Source organism: Crocodylus porosus, unplaced genomic scaffold, assembly GCF_001723895.1.
Source record: "Crocodylus porosus isolate Cpor-Errol unplaced genomic scaffold, CroPor_comp1, whole genome shotgun sequence".
Taxonomy (NCBI): domain Eukaryota; kingdom Metazoa; phylum Chordata; order Crocodylia; family Crocodylidae; genus Crocodylus; species Crocodylus porosus.
Window position 1 is genome coordinate 15855758 of NW_017728950.1, and position 20866 is coordinate 15876623.

General features: G+C 42.1%; 1 protein-coding gene across 3 annotated transcripts in view; it reads left to right on the forward strand.

Annotated features, from left to right (window-relative positions):
* Positions 1–6: 6 nt before the first annotated feature.
* The window catches only part of PRDM6 (PR/SET domain 6), a 119872-nt gene continuing 99012 nt past the window's right edge, over positions 7–20866 (forward strand). For all 3 annotated transcript variants that reach the window (XM_019555320.1, XM_019555318.1, XM_019555319.1), the window contains exons 1-2: positions 7–123; positions 10756–11063. In XM_019555320.1, the coding sequence (XP_019410865.1) occupies positions 78–123; positions 10756–11063 (354 nt within the window). In that variant the 5' untranslated portion in view covers positions 7–77. The remainder of the gene's footprint in view (positions 124–10755; positions 11064–20866) is intronic.

Sequence of the window (20866 nt, forward strand, 5' to 3'; positions counted from 1 at the left end):
CCGGCGGGGAGCGCCCGGCCCCGCGGCCCCGCTGCACCGCCGAGGAGCTGGACTATTACCTGTACGGGCAGCAGCGCATGGAGATCATCCCCCTGAACCAGCACACCAGCGACCCCAACAGCCGTACGTACCCCCGCGCCGCGCCGCGCCGGCTCCCCGCTCCTCCCCGAGCCGGGGCTGCCTCGGAGCTGGGTGCTGAGGACAAAGCCGCGGCCGCGGCGATCCAGCTGCTTGGAGCAAGGGACCGGGCGAGAGGTGCCCGCGATGTCTCTACGGCGGAGCTGGGCAGCCCCTAAAAGTTTCCCGTGTTCAGGAGAGCTCCCGGCCCGGGCAGCCCCGAGCTGCGCCCCTGCGTGCAAAGCGGGGCCGCAAGTGCCAAGCGTGCCCCCGGGTGGCGGGCTCTTGGCTGGGGATTTAATTAGGGGAAGGCAGGCGGGGGGACGACTGACTACAGTGCCTGAAGTGATTTTAGGCGAGGCAAGGATTTCTGCGGGTGATCTCTTTGCTGCGCGGTTGGGATGGGGTCGGAGCAGCTGCCCAAGGCCAGGAAGCTTTGCCCAGGGGGGTGTTCGCAGGGTTGCAGCCTCCTCTGGAAACGGGATCCAAGTGCAAAGTTTCTGCAAGTCAAGATCGACTGCAGCTCCCCGCCTTCAGTCATTGAGCAGCTCAGGAGGCTCCGCGTGAAAGCGTCCAGGCTGGTTGTTAGCCCAGGGCTTCTTCAGATGCCCATTTTTCTCAAGCTCCCCTTGAGCGCACGGTAAAAGAGTCCCGACAGTTTTTATCCTCCGGTCTCCCCCAGATTTCCGTGGCTGCTTCGCATGCATTTTTTGATCAGGTTTCCCTTCAGACTTCCGTTTGAGGCAGGCTGTTAAAAAACGCGGCGCACACCCCTGGGGATGGGGACATGGGGGCTCTAACTCCACTTCCAACCTGGGCTTCGTTTCCTAGAGTCATTTAGCGACACCTTCTCATGAATCAAACGCCTCGCCTTGATGCTGGCACATCTTAAAGAGCAAGAGGAAAGTTAGTGCAAGTTTCTCCCCCTTCCTTCCAAGTGACCAGATTGTGTTGCAGATGCCCAGTTCAATGCTAAATTTAGGATTTCATTTTGCCCTTTGCAGTTTTCCTCTGTCGCCAAAAGAGTTGGGGGTGGTTTCTGCTGGTGGAGCGCAGAAGACCTCAGCCATAAATTACATGCCCTCCCTGGAGTCTGAAATGCACTTTTAATCGCCACCCAAACTCTTGAGGCGATACGCGGTTTCCTTCTCAGAGCAGTTCTGTAAATCTGCAAGATAAAGGTTTTAAAGAGAGAAAGATTAAACAACAACAACAACAAATAGCGATCGGGAGGGGGCATTTGGGAATAATAGAGTAGCTCGGGAAGTCTGGAGAGTTTTTTTCCTCTCCCCCCCCCGTCATAGCATTAAAGGTGGATTTGATAGCGATTTGAGTCTCGCAGGGGGCTTGGGAAATGCACCGTGCTGAGAGTGAGCAGCTCTCACCGGGTGAAAGCCGAAGGGCAAAGCTTTGCTTGCGAGCACCACGGTGATTTTTCCAAGGCAACTTTTCCTGAGTTGAATGATGATTAATATCGCTGTTTCTTCACAACTTCTCATCTCAGTTCGGCTCTTCTGAGACGCGGGAAGGCGGGCGCTCTGCTTTCAGAGCTGCGTTACAAAAACAGAGACAAAGTGGAGGGAGCAGACAGACGGGCATGACAGTAAGGCGCCCCGACTCCCGCACGGTGCAGAGCGCGAAGCGGGGCAGCCCTGGCACTGCTGGCACACGCACCTTGGCGCGTGCAAGCCGCGGGCGAGCGCTGGGAGACCTGCCTTGCATCTCGGTCCGCTGCTTCCTTCCTCCCCTGAGCTTTACTGCATCTGGCTGGAGGAGAGAAGGGAGAGCTGGGTCGCTCGTGAGTGATTGCTTTTCATCGGGGGTGTTGGCTGTAGGACATAGCCCCGAAGAACCCCTTGTCTGTCATTGATTTGGATCGGAGTAACCAGTCATTTGCCTCCAAATCAACCCGCTGCAACGCCGAGACGAGCGCTTTAAAAAAGCCCCAGCCTTGGGAGTTGTGTGGCAAGAGGAGGGTGGGCCCGATCCCGGGCCGGGCGGGAGGGAGCCCGCAGGATCGGCCCTTCTCCTGGACGGAGGTTTCAGGAGCCTGCACTTTGCTGGAGTGACCCTGATCTTTCTCTGATGGTTTAATTTTCTTTGTAAACGCTGCGAAAGTACAAGTCCCTCGGAGCCATTTCTCCTGACTCCTTTCTACAGAAGACACTTTCTCTTACAACAGAAGGATACCTGAATCCCCCCCTTAATCATAACAATAATAATAATAATAAGCACAGATCATGATGATTATTATTATTAAGGTGGGGGGGATCCAGGTGTCCTTCTGTTGTAAGAGAAAGTGTCTTTTGCTTGCTGACACTGTTGGTTTTAACGCCCTCAGCAGCACACGTCCGCTTTACAGCGCAGCTCAAAGGGAGACTTGGTAAACTTTTTTTCCTCCCCGCTCCTTGATTTTTATAGTCAGAAACCCATCCTCTGTTTAATCCCCTCATGGCACAGATAGGCACAAGAGCCACTGTGATTAAAGCCATGTTAACATGCACCTCTGGCTCGATCGCTGGCGGGGGGGCAGGGAGATGCAGTCACAAATGTGTGTGTCCCCGTATTGGGCTTTGTCAGTGACGCCAGGCAAATGTCACGTTTTCATTTACTTCCTTTGCTTCGCAGCAAAATCGGAGAGCGCTGTAGGACGGGGAGGACAATAGGCATTTAGCCCTATTGACCCGCAGAGTTAATTCGTGTTTTTCAGCGTGCCGGATTTGCCCTATGAGAGCAACAACAACAAAAAGCAGTCGCCGCCCTCTTAACGCCCCCCGCGGGTTTCTGCATCTTCTCCTGCGAGATCGGGCAGGTCAATACTTCGTATCCGCGCGGTCATTTATATGGACTGTTAGGATGGCAAGATGGAGATGAAAAAGCTAGTCCGCGGACACACGCGTCGATTTTCAAATATCAATTAAAAAAAGGTCGGATTATTTTTCTTAAAGAATCCCCCCGCGGGCTTGGGAGTCAGTCCCTCGTTTCCAAGCGGGGCGTCGGCGTTTAGAAAAGCCCAATACAGGAGTTAATTAAGGGCCCAGCCCTGAAGCCTTTACTCCAACGGGGGCAACCGGGAGTCTGCTCAAGTCAGTGGGTGTGCTATCACAGGGATCAGGGACATCCCCTCCCCCCCCTTGTAGCTCTGTCTTTAACGGGAGCAAATCGTGTAAAAGGCGGTGGGGGGAGGGGGGATGCAGCACTTGGAGGCCAAGTTTCAGAAAAGTTGAACTGCCCCACGTCCAACCCCTCCCCCCCCCGTTTAGAAGGAGGCTGCTATGATGTGACGGACCCCTGTCAGGAACAGCATGCGTGACACGGCTGTGGCCCAGAAGCCACCAGTCTGCCGGCCCAGTTTGCAGGAGGCGGCCTGTGGAGAGCAAGGCCCGCGGGCCGCGCGGCAGCGTCCTGTTCCCCGCGCCCCCGCCCGCGTCTCGCTCCCGGCTCCCAAACCCCCTTGAACCTCGCGCATCGCCGTATATTAGATTGAGGTTACAGAAGGTGGTGACTGTTTATTTAAGGTGATAAAATGGTCCATCAGCAGTAATCTCCATCGATATGTGCCACCAGGAGATGAAGGATGAGGGGACAAGCCACAATTAATTGCCCTATAGTTTTGTAGGAGAGAGGGGAGCCGGTGCGGGCTGAGCTTCGATCTCCTCTTCCCGGCGCCTATTCATCATCGCCGCATTGTATATGGGGGTCTCTCCGGGGCAGGGGGTGGCAAGGTTTATCTGCACACAATATTCTCCTAACCTTCTGATACCTGACACCGAAATTTAATTCATTCATGCGCTCAATCGAAGGCAGGGAAAAATCAAAGCGCCCCCTCCCCCTTCTCCCCGGCCCTCAGAAAGGCGGGGGGTTATTATTATTCCCCCCTTTCCCTCCGAGCAGCCGCGGGAAGGAGGGAAGCCTCGGTCCCGCCGAGCCCCGGCCGGGGCAGAGCCGGTGCCCTTCGCGCCCCGGGCCTGGGCAAGGAGCAAACCTCCCGCGCGGGTTAAAATAGCCCCGGAGAGCCAGGACTCCCGCGCGGGATCCCCGGGCCCCGGCAGCAGCGGCCGGCGGGTGGGACGAGAAACGTCCGCGCCTGCGAAGAGTCGCCAGCACCATCGCAGCGCCCGTCGCGGGCTTCACCTGCCCCCCGAGCCGCCCCCCGCCCCGCGAGCCCCTCGGGCGGGAGCAGCCGGCGCTGCCTGGCCTCGCCTTCAAGCGTGCGAGAGAGGGAAGGGAAGTTATAAATAGCCGGGGCAGTGCGGAGGAGAGGCAGGAGGAGGGACAGGAGTGATACTAGAGAGCTCCTCTTCCGCAGAGCGCTGCCTGCCTTCAACTTCTGCAGAGGCCAAGCCTGACTGCATCTTCCCGGAGGCAGAGCTAGAGGAGGGCAGCCAGGAAGGCGGGGGACAGAGAGACCTCCCTGAGCTTTGCTGCGGCCAGCACTCTCTTTCAGAGATAAGCTTCTCATGGGAATCCGGGGAGGACATGGAGTCCGACCCCCGCTGGTGGGGGCCCGACTCGATGATCCATTGAGGTCCCTTCTGAGCCTGGCATCTATGAACCTATGAACAACACTGAGCCCAAATGCCACAGCCTTTGGGGGAAGCCCTGGGATCCCTCCTACCTCCAAAGGGACAATTCCCACCTGGTAGAAATGCTATCCAGGTTGTAGACCTATTGGTGTACAGTGGTGGTTCTCAACCTTTTTTTTCAGTGGACCACTTGAAAATTGCTGAGAGTCTCGGCGGATCACTTAATAAACTTTTTTTTCCCCTGCAAATCAAAGTACACAACTCGTATTTTAATATCAGTAGTCTTACCTTTTTAACGTGATGGATTTGCCTGTTTTTTTGAGCAAAGTTCTGGGGAGTCGGGTGTAATGTTTGTCAGCTTTAGCTTTAGGTCACTGTTCTGCGGACCACCTGAAGGGAGCTCATCCACGGAGCACAGTTCCTGAATCTCTGGTCTAAAGGAATTAGGACTTGTGGTAGAGGTGATATATTTTATTAGATCAAGTAGATTTTTGCAAAAAAAAATCTTTAATTGCGAGCATCCAGGTGCAAACACCCTTCATTGGGCATGGGAGAAAAGATTGTAAAAGTTCTCCTGGGTAGAAATGAAAGTTCATATTTCATAGGAGATTTGAAGGTGGTAAAATCTCCTGTTTGGAAATCACACCTTTAACCTATTATGGAGAATGAGTCTCTTCTCCACCCAGCAATTTAGCCCTTTTATTTCCCCACCTAATGGCAGAGCTATGACTGATAAGAATTTGTATTGAAGCAGGAAGGCCAAACCAATTTAATAATAACAATAAAAAAATCTGCCTCTGTGAAGCATGCTTTACCTGTCTTGATGCTATCTCTTTTATTATTCTGAATGTCTCTTGTTATGGACTTACATAAATATGGAGGGGAACACTCAGTTTAACTTTCTGTTGTACAAAAGTTAAAGGCAGGCTATAGAATAAGGAAGTGGTAGCAAATTAGTAAATTGTCAGAAAAAGAATGGACCACCTTGGTAGTGGGAAATTGGCAGTTAGGACAAAATCATCTGCTTTTTCAAAAGGGAAGGAAAGAGTTTTCTTCCCTTACTGATCCCAAATACCCCAAAGCAGCTTACAGATTGTGATTGATTGGTCACTGCAATACCACTGTGGGATAAGGAAGTATTATTAGTGCCAATTTACCAAGGAGAAAACTGAGGCATGGGGAACCTAAGCCAGAGTAAGGTCATGTAGAAAATCTCTATCGACAGAAAGCCTGAAATAAAGTCTCCTGACTCCCAGTTTGGTATATTAACCACCAGAACCAATTTTCTACCTCAATGTTTATATTTGTCTATACAGAAGTAGTCAGTATCCATGATTTCTAACTAGGCAATAACATTTGAAATGATGGGCAATTATACTAGATACCTCCATAATTACAATGAAAATGATAGCATGTGCCAAAGGCCAATTTTCTTCAGTACCAGTGAACGACAGTTGTCCAGCATAACTTTGAAACCTGCTCTTTCTGAGATTTATTGTTACAGCTGGCTAGTTGGTTTACACCTTTATGTTGATTTCTACTTGCACCATCAAAAACTTTCCTAATCCACTCTGATTTCCTTCTAAATATTCAATATTGCTATCATCGCAGTGTTTTGAAGTCATGGATGGATTTGGGGGGGGCAGTGTTTGAGTCTGAATATTTGTATTGTAAACAGCTTGTATGCTGAGTTGTATTGCTGGCATTAGGTGTGTTCATTTTTTGAAAAACAGTAAATGACATATTGCTCCTCCTAAAAAGAACCATGGCAAACATTTCCTCTAGGAAATCATTTAATTTTCCCATTATTCTTTCCTTCCCTTAATCCTCCCATCAATGGTGTGTGGGGAAAAAAGAACAAGAAATACTGATTTCCTTACAGAAAATCTGCCCTGGGATCCAGGATGCCAAAGGACCTTAGCCCTTAAGGCACCTGATTTCAGCAAGAGAAACCCAGCGACATCTGCAGTCATCCATGCTTCTGCCATTTTCATCAGTTGTTTGATTTTTTTGCCACTACCTGTGTTAGGTGTCTCTTCCCAATTTAGGGCTTGATCTGATCCAAAGTTCACTGAAGTCAGTGAAACTGCTCCTGTTGGCTTCAGTGGCCTCAAGATAAGACCTGCTGTCAGTAATGTAGGATCCTCACAGTCTCTGGTTATTGAAGCCAAACTGGGAGAGGAGATAATGGATTGCTATTTACAGCCCCATGAAGCTGCTTTACTGAAAAGCTCAAGCCTGCCCTACCATTTAACAGAATGACCATAAAGGTTCCTTTACATGCACTTTGCATCCAGGTTTTCTGGAGCCCAGAGGACACAATTTATGTTGGGGCTTCCAGTAGCCCTGCAGTTGGACCCTCAGGTTTCACGATATATAGAGGTCACTAGCAGGAAATGCAAAGACAACTTTCCTATGGTGGATTTACTTAAAAAATCTGCATGCTATGTAACATCTTGCATTGAAGTATCAAACAAGTTGCTCTGGAAGGCAGGAAGCTGGACTAGGTAAACTATTTGTTTTTGATCAGTTGTAAAATAAAAGCTCCCTATCCTTTTGTTCCCCCTACTAAGATTAAAGATATTTTTTCTCTCCTCCGCTGAGGTGAAGGATTGTGACTGTCTTTAAATTGGATGGAGTAAGTGAGCAGGAGGAGCTAAAAATATGGTGCTTCAAAGTCTCCATAGCATCATTAGAAAAAAATGAGAAGCACAAAAAGAAAAGGGCAAGCACATTAGCACCGTCTCCAAGGTAAAATATAACGTCAAGGCTTCCACTTCTTATAATAAACCAGGAAACTTGCTTGGATTATTTTTTAATTGCAAAACGTAAATTATATATTTTTAAACATGTGCATAACAATGTTAACAATTTATGTATACCTTAGTATTAGTAGCAGCAAGCTTGCAGTTTAGTGCCAACATGCTGACCCTATTACCAGCAGTCTCTATCCAACCAAATGTCAGATTTTTAGTTTTCACGGGGATAGAGGAGAAGAAGTGCATCAGGGAGACGGGATTTGGCAAGTGCCAAACATGACCTGTTACTTATTCTTTGGGGTAGTGAGTAATAAAGAATCAACAACACCTTTTGCCTGCTTCAGAGTTTAAGTAACAAGCATGTGGACTCTATCTATATACTCTTCTTCAAACTTCCAGTCTCCCCTCCTTGATGAGAAGGAGCTGGAAAATTGTTTTAGTCCCACTCGGTACTTGATTGTATACTCAGTGTTTGATTGTACAGATATCCCTGTTCAGGGGAGGTTCTTAAAGTTGTGTGCATGTCTGTGAAAAATGATGTGTATCTGGTGGTAGGCTGCAGGGAGTTGACACCAGAGTTGCCTGAATGGAGTCAAGAAGATGCCTCGCCTTCATTTAGTTGAAGCTGCTCTGTAGACATGGTGTCTCCAGGAGAGCCATTAATAATAAGAAAGCAGAGAGGAGGTTTTAAGCATCTAAAAGATCATCAAACAGGGTACAAATTATTCCTGATTCAAGGATCTGCTCTGGATGCTGACGTCTTGGTTAGACGTCTTTTCCTTCAGTCCTGGAAATTTGCTATAAACTATTTTCTTTGCAGATTCCAGGATGAGAAATCAGCTGCTTATAAGAGTGCTTAAATGACAGCTGTTTTTTATTTGCCAGTTTGGGCCCTCTCCAATGTAATGTGGATGCCAAACTCTAATTGTGTTCAGTGGGAGTTGGGGGTATGAAAGCATAGAGGATTCAGGCCATAGTATTTTTTGCTTTGCCCCTTAGGGTGCTCGGAGAAAAGGTAGGATGTTGTGATATTTTCCTCTACATTTTTCATGAACCTTGATAACAACCCCCTTCTCCCCTGTCACATGCACACTTATCTGCTATATTTTATCCTCAGTTGTGTTTTTGTATTTAGGAACTACTACAGAGAGTATGTGTTATGTCATTATCACTTCTCAAGACTAGTCTGTCTTTACTTTGTCTTTGAGGTCCAGCAAATCCCATCCCAAGACCAGGCCTACACCATAATTGTGCTGACATAGCTATGTCTGTTAGGAGTATGCAAGTGTCACACCCCTCAGCAGTATGCTTAAACTGACAAAACTTGCCAAATTGGTACAATTTATATGGGCAAATGAGTCCTCTGGGGATACATTGTGTCTCTGGGGAGGTGGTTTAACTATCCTGGACAGAGCTCTTTTGCCTGGTATAAGCTGTGTCTCCACTAGAGGGCTTTGCCTGCATAGCTATGCTGATACAGCTGTACCAACAGGCCCTTTGTCAGGTAAACCATCCCTCTGACCGCATTAGGAATTGCATGAGGTAGAAAAAAGAGTTTTGTCTGTAGTTCCACATCCTTTATAAACTTCTGTCACTGCAGTACACGATACAGGCATTTTCCTAGATAGAACCATTTACCTGAAGCTGCGGGTGGTGGACAGTTGCAGACTGGCTCAGGACACGCTAGTAGGTAATCTGGAAATTTGCTTTAGGACACAGAGAAGGACTTTGAAATCTTAGGAGTTATATTGTCTAAGGCATTTCAAATAACTCTTGATTCACACTTCACAGAACACTTGCAAGTTTTGTAGCTTATTGCTTTTGAGTGAGAGGTTCTACATGTGGGGGTCATTTGAGCCCAGTTTTCTCACCTGCCCAGGCAGGGGGTCGGACTAGAAGATCTGCAAGGTCCCTTCCAACCCTACATCTATGAATTTATGAATCTATGTGAACAGCAGGTGATAGTGCTTAAAAAGTATGTAGAAAAGTTTGTGAATGCACAATGAGAAGCCATATTTTGAAAATGTGGTGCTTAATATCCAAGAAGAACAGAGGAGGACTTTGTCTGGAGGATTTTGACATCATAAATGGCACGGTGTGCCTTAACTCACCTTGCCTTGGAAAGGAGGACTGTGTCAGTCCTGCTGGGATTTATACCTGTGGTTCAAGGCAATCCAGCTATTCCAAATCTGTGGCTTCACTCACTAAGTCCCAGTCTCTCTGGTGAATGTTTTGCTTTATTTTTCTAAGAATGGATAGGGATAATGTAAAATTATTAGGAGAAGATCCATACATCTCTATGTGAAGACTACACTATTATTATTGCTTTTTGTTTGTATTTCTGGATTGGATTCATATAAAAAGCTTAATTGTGCTATAAAATGTAAAATAGGCTGAGGACAGTACCCCATTTCAATAGATTTATTATTATATTAACTCAGTGTATCTCAAGAGAATGGATTTCCTGAGCATGAAACATTTTCCTGGAAGTGGAGCATTCGTGGCATGTGTAGAACTGTGTGATGAAAACAGTTTTCCAAAATTTTCCTTGCTCATAAAAGAAAAAACTTAGATCTTCCCAGAAGAGGGAATCATGATGCATTCATAATAGTAAAGGAAATTTAATATTTTTTCACTCTTGTCTTTTTTTAGGAGCTAGTCAAAGAACTAAGCATGCTGTTATTTTCATTCTCACTTTCATGCAGTTAAACATGTATTACAGTCAAATGAAAAGGTTTTTTAAGGTTTTCTTGTGGTTGTACGGCAAGGTTAGATTTAATTATAAGAAACCAAATGAATACATTTTAATATAGCATAAATACAGTTTACCTTTCTAAACTCCTTTTAGAACAAATATGTTCATGAAAATGTTAATGTAGAAACCAGAGTTAATATTTTGTATGAAATAAGAATCAAATTAAATTCCATTCCAATAAATTCTGAACTGAGGTAAGTTGGATGAGGGAGACTTAAAAAATTATAAGTGAAATTTAAAAAGCCTCATTGAAGCATATTACAAAAATCTTCATCACAAGAAGGAGATAGCTTAAACAGCTTTTTTATTAATAAAAATGAATCTTAAATTCTCTGTACAAATAAATGAGGCTTGGCAGGTCTGTGCATACACTGGACTTGTATAGTGTCTACAGAGTTTCTGCTGAGCTACTGAGATTCCTTTTTAAGGGCTTGGTGAGGTTAGGAAAAAGGGGTAAGCAACATGCAAATAGATATGGCGTTTATGTCTGCTTGAATATCTTTCAGTGAGGCAAATGTGAAGGAAGTCATATTTTGTCTGTAATGGTGGTAGCCTGATTACCCCAGGTTAATCTTTTTTCTCCATCCTTGCCTCACAGGTTGTGACATGTGTGCTGATAACCGCAATGGTGAGTGCCCCATGCATGGGCCCCTTCACTCTCTGCGTCGTTTAGTGGGCACTAGTAGTGCTGCTGCAGCAGCACCTCCACCCGAGATCCCTGAGTGGCTCAGGGACCTGCCCCGGGAAGTGTGTCTGTGCACCAGCACTGTGCCTGGCCTGGCCTATGGCATCTGTGCTGCCCAGAGGATCCAACAGGGCACCTGGATTGGACCTTTCCAGGGAATCCTCCTCCTACCAGAGAAGGTTCAAGCAGGAGCCATCAGGAATACACAGCATCTCTGGGAAGTAAGTCATTTTCCTTCTCCATTCTTTAGAGAATGTAAGTTTTACAGTAATCAATCTCAGTTGTATAGAATCATAGAACTTGTTTGATCCAGAAGTCCCTACCGTGAAATTAAATATGTAGCCAGAAATATGTACCGGGAAGGCTTTTCCACACATTCTCCAACTGAGGGAGTACTGGCAACTTAGTAAGAGCCATAGAATGCATTTAATTTGCATAAAAAAGAAACAGATTTCTGTAGATTCTCTCATCTTTAACATAGAGATCTTGTCTGAGAGGAATATGCACCCCAATATACAATGTTGTTTTTTTCATTGTGATTGGAACAGCTCTGGCTACTATTCTGTATGTGTCTCATCATCCCAGTCTGAGTGGGACATATACAGATTCAGACGGTACAGTACATGCTAGACCCATCTCTGTGGTCGATTGCTAGTCACACAATGAGGGTAAAGATGAAGGTGATCACCTTCTGCTTTGTAGAACTCTGGGCCATATTTTGATGAGACACAGGGTGCATCTACACATTCTACACATTCATCTGGGTGCATGTACACATTCATTAATGCACCTTTGCTACTGAGTTTGCCCGTTTGCACCTTTGCTCTCATTGAGTTTAGTACCTCTACCATGAGGTACTAGATAAAGATGCAGGAGCTGCACTAATACTCAGTAGCAAAGGTGAATTTTTTTTTAAACTTAATGTGCAGTAGACTAATTCTGCGCATTAGCACAGTTTTGCTGTGATGCACTAATGCGCAGTGGAACAGTCCCCTGCACATTAAGGTGTCTTATGCAGATGTGCCCACTGAGTTTTGGCCATCTCGTCAGTAGCAGGAGGTTCAGAAGCCCAGTTCAAAATGGACAAACAGAAAATTAAAATTGAATTCTTTCTATTAGTCATCTTCTTAAAGAGAGGCATGCAATACTATTTGTGGGAAGGCAGTAATAATCAGTACAAAGTCATTTCAGGATTTGAAGCTTGGGTTGTATTTTGATGGACATTGGCTTTAGCTTCCAGTCTAGTCAAGACTAAATCTATATTGTCCTCCTTTACCTTTACCTCCTTTACCTTTAGCCATATAGGGGCAACCATAGTCACTGCTCTGCTACACACAATAGGTTGCCACAATAATTTTAGAAGTTACGTTCAGAAGTTTAAATGAAAAAAAAAGTCTGCAATTTGAAAACTAGCATCTATATTGCAGTATGCAGGAAGCTATAATTTTATGACAGATGATAAATAATTATCTCCAGCAATATTTCATTAGTTAAGAAAACAGAACATGTTTATTTTAGAGTTTAATAGTTAACAGATCATATGTGCCATCCTGCCACACCTGTCATGTCTTACTACTTCTTAAATTGTTTGTTAGAAATAAAGGAATAACATCCTGATCTCTCTGTCCTTTTATCATTCATTTCTCCTCTGTTGTGTTTTGCACTATGTCAGTCCTAATTCTGGAAGTCCTTTGTGGGCAGAAATAAAAAGGAGCAGCATCTTAGGCCGTGTGTAGACAAAATGAGAGGCTTGTGTGCACAACACCTTAAAGTGGGCTAAATGCTTTTGCACTGCTTTAATGGTGTCCATGTTTACACACCTTGATGGTGTATTGCGCATTAATTCCAGCTGCTGCAGGAAGTTCGGTGGCGTAATGTGCCTTAAATGACTTGGGGCACAGCAAACTAAAAAACTCCTTCAAGGAGTTTTTTAGTTTGCTGCCACTACAGGTGCAGAGTGAAGCACTGGGCTCTGTGCAGCTCTGCGGCTCTGCAGGAAGCCTTGCAGGCAGCCTGGCAGCAGCCCAGGAAAGCAAGCAGGCTTCACCCAAGAAAAGTGATGAACCTGATCTTTAACCTCCCCTGGAGCCTGCCTGCCTGAGCTGTGTGGGAGCCTGGTGCTTCCCTCCATGGCTGTGGTGCCCCCTGGGACTGCCCAAGCCGGGTGCCTGCAGGTGGGTGCCGCATGGGGGTGGTGCCACTGCCATGGAAGGAAGCACCAGCCCCCAGCAGCCCAGGGACTGCTTCACCAGCTGGCAGCTCGTCCTCCCCTCCTTGCCAGAGAGGCAGGTAAGTCAGTGCGCACGACATGGGGGTTTAATCAGCCCTAAATTAAAGCGGTGTTTTAAAAACACCGCTTTAATTTAGGGCCCCTGTTTTGTCTACACATACCCTTAAGAGTCTCAATGGGATTGTGCCCCTAGTGTAGAAGAGAAGGAATTTGTCATCTTGGTGGCCCTAACCTGGGGCGGGCAATTATTTTGGGTAGAGGGCCACTAACTGAGTTTTGGTAAGCCATTGAGGGCCACATGACAGATAGCCCAGGGCAGATAAATATTAATTTTCTAAATTTTTTAGAGGCCCTGCAGGCTGGATAGACTGTCCTGGTGGGCCACATCCGGCCCCTGGGCTGCATTTTGCCCACCCCTGCTCTAACCGCACACCTTAACAACCGCATTTTCATTACCATGTTAAACTTAGAAAAATGTGTGCTATTTAGGAACTTGGTCTAAAGCCCACAGAAGAAAAGAGGGTCTTTTGTTAGCATTGTTGGGTCCTGCATCCATCCCAAGTGTATCGCTATCATATAGATTTTTATTAGGCATTATGGAGTCAAACCTGTACGTATGTAGTAAGTAACATTCATTCACAGAAGACCTGGGTGGATAACATAAAGAATAGACAAAAGAAGAATACTTAGTGTGGAAGCTCCTTGAAAAAGGTGCTGTTAAGGACCTACCCTGAAAAAGGTGTCTGTGCTGGTGAAGTGCCTAGTATGATTTGGTCCTTGATGTATTACATCGGTTCTAGGCATTACACCTCATATCAAGGGCCTTTTCTTACATAAAACTGCTACTGAAGCGAGCTAGATTTTCACATAGGCTAAGTACAGAGAGTCAAAAAGCCCGAGGCTGAATCGATTCAATCTTCACAAGTTAGACTAAGCTGTGTAGATTGAACCGATAACCAAGTGAACACTTTTGATTCTGGAAATGCATTCACATGCCTGCAGTGGCCCAAGCCAGAAGTGGGGGAGTGCTAAAGTATGCCTCCCTGATTGGCTGAAGCAGACAACTTGGGCCAAGGCTAGCCTGCTCACCCTGCAAGTGAAGGTTTGTGGGGGAGGTGCAAAGCATCCTGGGATACTGGGGAACTGTGAGTTAACTTGAATCTGGAGGGGATCTGGGGCAGAAGTTTAATACACAAATTTAACCTAAATCAGTTTAGTCAGATACTACATCCATGCAGGTTTATCTTAAACTGGTTTTGGCCATTTTGAAAGTGGTTTATGTGCATGGAACTTCTGTTCTGTTACAGATTTGAACAGGTTTCCTACCACTTATACTGGTTTGTGGGTAATTTGTGTCCCTAGCTCCGTTGTTACAGATTTGATTACTTATGCTGGTTTATGTGTAATTTCTGTCCCAGCCATAAAGACTATATGATCCGTTCTAACACTTGCCCTAATGCAGTGGGGGAAATCATGGCCCTGTTGAAGTCTATCAGAATTTTGTCATGGCTTTCAGTAGGGTCAGAATTTCACTTTGTATAATAAATATGTAATATATTGGGCCTGATCCTATTTCTGTTTAAGTTAATTGACATTTTTCTATTGACTTAAAGGGAGCAGTTTGAGGCACTGTTATAATTCATATATAACCATGTGCTGTAATGATGTAGTAGTGCTTATTTCTGACAGAGTTTTGTGGTTTAGTTTATCTTAAGTTGAATATTATGAAATTAAAAAAATAATGGTCCAGATCCTCAGCTTATTTAAACATTAAAGTTCGGTTGAAGTCAATGAAGAAAAGTGATTTTATATCAGACCTGTATATGTTTATATAATTCATTTTGTCCAGTACTTTGATTTCTTAGTTAGATGTTAGTTACTTTTATGCAAGTTATAAATGTTAAAAATATTTTAGAAAGTGAACATTTTAGCTTGATTTTACCTTTACTTGAACATAGTTTGTTTTGAAAAGTCAGTTTTTGTCCTTTGATAGAAAATGGTGGGGAGGGGACGGTGGGGGGAGAACAGAGAACTATCAAAAATACTGATTGAAAGAACTCAAGAAAGCAGTACTCTTCAGTACTCAAAAATAGTGTGTTAAAACCACAAAGCAATGGTGGAAGTGAAAAGAATAGAGAGTGAAGAAAATATGTTAATGAAAAAATATTCACAGTATTTATGTATATACTCAATACAGGGGACTTCTGAGCATTGTGCTTTTTTTTTCTTGTATGCTGTATGCACAGAAAAATGTTATGTGTGTGCATGAATTTTGGGTATGATATTTTTTAAAAGAAAAAATAGGCTTATTAGGGAGAGGGGAGGTTTATGAACTCCAATTCTTCATCAATACAAAAAAAATACAAGGATCATAAAGCCTCCACAGATGTGGACATTTTTTGTTTATTTTGATCCTCAAATTAGTAAATCATAATCTAAGTACTGGTATTTATAAGCAACACATATGGGAAAGGCAGGTTATAAGGAAGGGCTTTTGGGTTTACAACATTACTTCTGAGAATAAATTAAAATGCATTTGAATATTCTGGATTCTGTCAGTGTAACTGACATAAATATGTTGACTAATTCAAATAATAAAAAGTAAAGGAATGGATTATTGCTGTCCCTTTATAAATTTCAAATGTAGTTAATTCCATTCCACTTATCTTTTTAAGTCAGTTACAAATATAAAAATGTCCACAGATTAGTAATTTGGCATTAAAGTCCTGATGGATTGTATAGTGGTGACTTATCTTTTTTTGGTACCATAAATAGATTTCTAATATTTTTTCCTCTCAGCTTTGCAAAGTTAAGTTGATGGATTTTTGTTTCGTTATGGAGCATTTTGTTTGCAGTGTGTGCTAAAAAAATTGAAAGACTATTGCAAAGACAATTAAGCACAGAAACTGATTTGGTGCCTTTTTATTTCTTTTGTTGTGGCAAACATCAAATCATTGCATTTGATGTACAGTTCAACACCATGGAAATATTCTTTGGACTGTCTGCATGAGTGCTCACACCATACACTCAGTATTTGCTTTTTATATAATCCATATAGCATAATGTATGGCAATTCAGAGCAGATTAAATACCATTCCATTACCTCACAACATGCCTTGACACCTATGGATGTTCATGGGAAACTATAGAGTTTTTTAGCAAGGAGCCAAGGTACTTTTTTATAGCCTACAGAAAGATCAGCCCTTCGGATAGCCAAGAATATTAGTCATTTTAGTTGTAGTTCTCTTTTTAAAAATTTTGTCCCACTTTTGTCCAATCAAAAGTTTGCTTATATTTTATAAAAATACAATAAACCCAGATATGTTTAAAAGAAAAACAGTACTGGGTGTATTAAGTAAACATTCTCTTTGGTAATACAGGCATTTATTTCAACAGAGTTTGATAACATTTCTGATCTTTTTTTTTCATTTTGAAGTAATGGGAACAATCTTTTTTCCAATGTTATTGCAAAGAAAACAGAGACTTTCTCAGCAATTAGGTTTTATTGATGAGAATGAGATAATTTTCCCCTAATGTGTTTTCTAATAAAGCAGTGAATAGGCACGCTTGATTCCAACATATATGAAAACATTATCTCAATTATTAATGTGTCCTTATTCCCTAGAGATAAATTAATCTAGTTGCACATGGTTTCTCTTTTCTGTTTAACATCAAAATTTAATATGAGTAGACTTAAGGAATGCTTACAGTGTACACTTAAAATTCTACTGGAATAGAATACAGAAGTTTAAAAAGCAAATAAGTTTTAATAATGGAACCTTAAAAGGCTCCAAGGTTTTAACTATAAATTCTAGAAACAAGTGAATGGCAAATGGTTTCCTTCTCTGAAATGTAATAGAAGAACAATTCTGAGTTAGGTGAAGCAAAACTTTATTATAATTCCAGTGATAAATGCATCAAATAATTTAATCTCATAGTTTCCCTTTCCTTTTTCCACTAGTAAAAAAGTTGCTGACTTCAGTGTTTTATGCCAGAAATCAAATAATAATTATTGTTGAAATGTTCCAGCATGAGTCAAATGTGTTGTTATGCTAGGTTTTGGTTTGATTTTGTCATAACTTTAGATTTAATTTAAAGTTGTGTTTTTATGTGCAGAAATTACTTTTTATTATCTGTTACTTTTGTTGTAAGAGGCAAATAAAATACACGCATAAAATGAGATATATTGCTAATTGCAGCATGCTAACAAAAGGATTCTGGGTACTCCCTTCAGATGAACAGAGTTCACTGGCACTGGTATAAAGCTCTGAGATCCTTTCAGCATGGTACTGTGCATCTGGGCTCCTATTGAGGTTAATGAGGATTTTGCCTTTGATTTCAGTGGAAGCAAGATCAGGCACTATTTCGAGACACTTTAGCCAGAGCCCGTACACTGGGCACACCCTGTGTATATTTGTCACTGTTATTTTGTAGACAGAAACTTTACCTTTTATATTTAAGAGCTCATTCCAGTTATATGAAAGATTTGCCTTCAGATTCTTTAAGCTGTAGTTCTTGTCTAGGTTTGCCTGATACAGCAAAGCACCGGGGGATAGAATTATGTTCATGCCATAGTTCTATTAAAGTGAAAATTATGTTTCTCAGCAATCCATCATCTAGTATTCTAGACTGCATGTCAGCTCTGTTTCAAATATGTCATGTTCATGAAATTCAAATAATTTTGGCCTTAGTAATGTTACGATTATGTCTTAAATTATGCAGAAGAACAGCTGGTGCCATTTTTTGTTTTGACGTATCTGATGATGTCTTTTTTGGGTAAAGTCTACTTTTATTATATATAAAAAGAGAATCAGAATTTTGGATTCCACTGATAGTAAAATCATTTACTATTATGGGAAATATCACTAGCATTATGGTCAGCAACTCATCCAGCTGGCAGTTTTGTAGAATCACATTCAGGGTCATAGCGTCCTTAATTTATGCACCTTCGGAGAAAATTGCACTAAGCTGCTATAAAACAGCTTGTTCTGAACAGTTTTTTTCTAGATCATTTACTATCACATTTTTTCTAATTTCCTTTAGTAAGTTACACATTTCTTACTGAGGAATCTAAATCCAATATTCTATCCAAAGTTACTTTGATTCCAAATACAAAGGCTTTGACTTAATACAGTTACCTTTAATCAGTCAATTGAACTAACACCTGGATATGTCTTGTTAAGAATATCTCATCCAGTTAATAAGGACTGTTTTTATCTTTGTCTGCAATACCTATTATATCTTTAGGCATACAAATAAACTTGAAAATACATGTAAGAAAAAATAATTTAGCTTGAGAAGGGGCCTGATCCTTTTATTATAAAAATGAATGGGTTGTGTGAGGTATATTTCTGAGAGAGGAGGATTTGTCCCTTATACTCTCAATACCGTTCCCAAAAATAAAAGTATGCATACTCCACATGCATGGACATACACTGAAAGTCTATGTCCTCTGCATATACACAAAAATATATCTATTGTAAATCTGTAGGCCTCCTAATACCTACTGATATTTTCATGACATCCAATCTCATTTTGGTGATGTTGCACAATGCCAAAAAATGTCAACCTGAAATAAAAATAAATATCAGGCCCTTATTTGGGCAAGGGTCATCTCATGCGGATTAAAAGAGACACTATTACAGTAGCACATGATTCTGGACGTATTTGATCATGTCCTTTATTCTTTGAGCTTGTTAGTAAAAGCCATTTTCATTGTTGGGGAAAAGCTAGTTTGTAAGGCTTTAAATTACTCTTAATTTATGGTAGCATTAACTGTGAATTATTTCTATTGACTTTTGATTAAATGAGAATGAATAAAGGTTGCACTTTAATGAGTTGTATGGATATCCAAAATATATTGCATACCTGATGCCAATAATATATTGGTGATAGATACCATAAAAAAACTCCATTCTGCCAAAATGCTGTACACATTTTTCACTATGGAAAAGAAGTTCAGTATTTCACAACATTTCCTCAATCACACCTTTATACTTCTTTACTCTTAGATTTCATGACATTGGGCATGTATTGACTTTAAAATTCAGACTCTTAAATAACTACTTAACATAAAAGCTAGAAAATCCAGTCTAGTATATACTTTCCTTCTAAGCATTTGCCACCTTTTTCAGATAAGTTACAGAATTCCATTATCCAAATTGTTACACATGTGTGACAGAGGTTGACCTTTAGTCATGTCAATCCTTTTTGTGTAGGCCTCAGGCTCCAGCCTAATGGCTCAAAGCCTGATTTACTCACTGTAATAAGGGCAGGAGGTCGAGCAATTGTCAGCCTGCCTGCCCGTACTCTTCTCAGAGCCCGGTTGAAGGCTGTTAACACAAAGCTTTTCAAAGTGAATTTACAACCACCACCACTGACAGAGGCCAATCAGTACACCATAAATGTCAGGTTAGTGAGATTGAGCAGTAAGTAAAGTACTGACAGCACACTATTGGCTGAAATCAATTGCTTAAGGTTTAACTGAGAATAGCAATCTATGTATAACTACATCTGTGGAACTGACTTAAGTATGTAGAGCAAATTCCTGGGTAGATTACACAGAATTACCTGTTTGTAATAACCCATGGCACTGCGCCCTGCTTTTGTGATATTTCAGTATAAACATTGCTTGGGTTTAGATGATTTGCATTCAGAAAGTTTGCATAAAAGAAAAAGGAAATAAAAGAATATACTGTGCCTTCTGGCCCAAGACAACTATGGGCACTTTTAAGAAGATTGGTCTAGTAATGCTTCAGTATTTTCAGTTTGAAGTGATTCATTCAAATTTGAAAACTTTCATTAGTAATTTCAGCAAAGGGGTATGTACAAAGTAAATGTCGCTTTTTACTATGCCTGTTGTTCAGTGAAATTGCCGCAGAAGTCACTAATGAGTGATTATGTCCTGATGGTCTGAATATCCATGAGATGTAGTTACCCACAAGACTGAATGTTTTTATCATTTTGTGTAATGACAGCTTGGACAACAATTCATTTTACTTTGAAGGCATCAGCATTAAAATGTAAGAATCCATTAAAATGCTGTATGCCAGGATTTATAAATTAGGCAATTTCCTTGATTATTGCAATCATTTACAAAATTGATTGTCCCAGTGTGGTATAGGCAGATTTCAGCAATGATCATTGACAACAGGCATGTCCTCTAATATCTATAGTTATTGTTCACTAAATGAGGACACCAATCTACCATGAGGTTATTCTCCATCTCAAGGTCAATTACGCATTGAAATAGGTTCACCATCATAAAAGATCACACATCTCTAAAGGGACCCAAATAAGATGGCAAGCTATTTATAGGCTACAATGATAGCAGGAAAACTTTGTTTTTTTCTTTCATGCATAATTTGTTTGCGGATGATGTAGACATTCATTTGAATCTGTAGTGCATATTCTCCTTGTGATCCATTATTGAAAGGTAAATAATTTTGGCAAATTGCTGCTGTAAATATTTATTTGATTGAAGATATAAAAGTCAATAATGTGTTTTATTTGTTGCATCTTAAAGTTCTAATTAACCAATAGATATACTGTATAGTAACTTGATTTGGGTCAATTATTTCAATTATTTCTAGAAGACATAATAAAGACATTATGTCACAGTGTGAATACACCCTAGAAGTAAGTTTTCCTATACTAGAACAAATACAATAAATCCATTAAGCACTTAGCTACTAACCGCAAAACCACAACATTTCTTATATATGTGAAAAATAGAAATATACATAATAAAAATGTCTGTATGTTATAACCTTAAAATTCACTACATTCTATCAA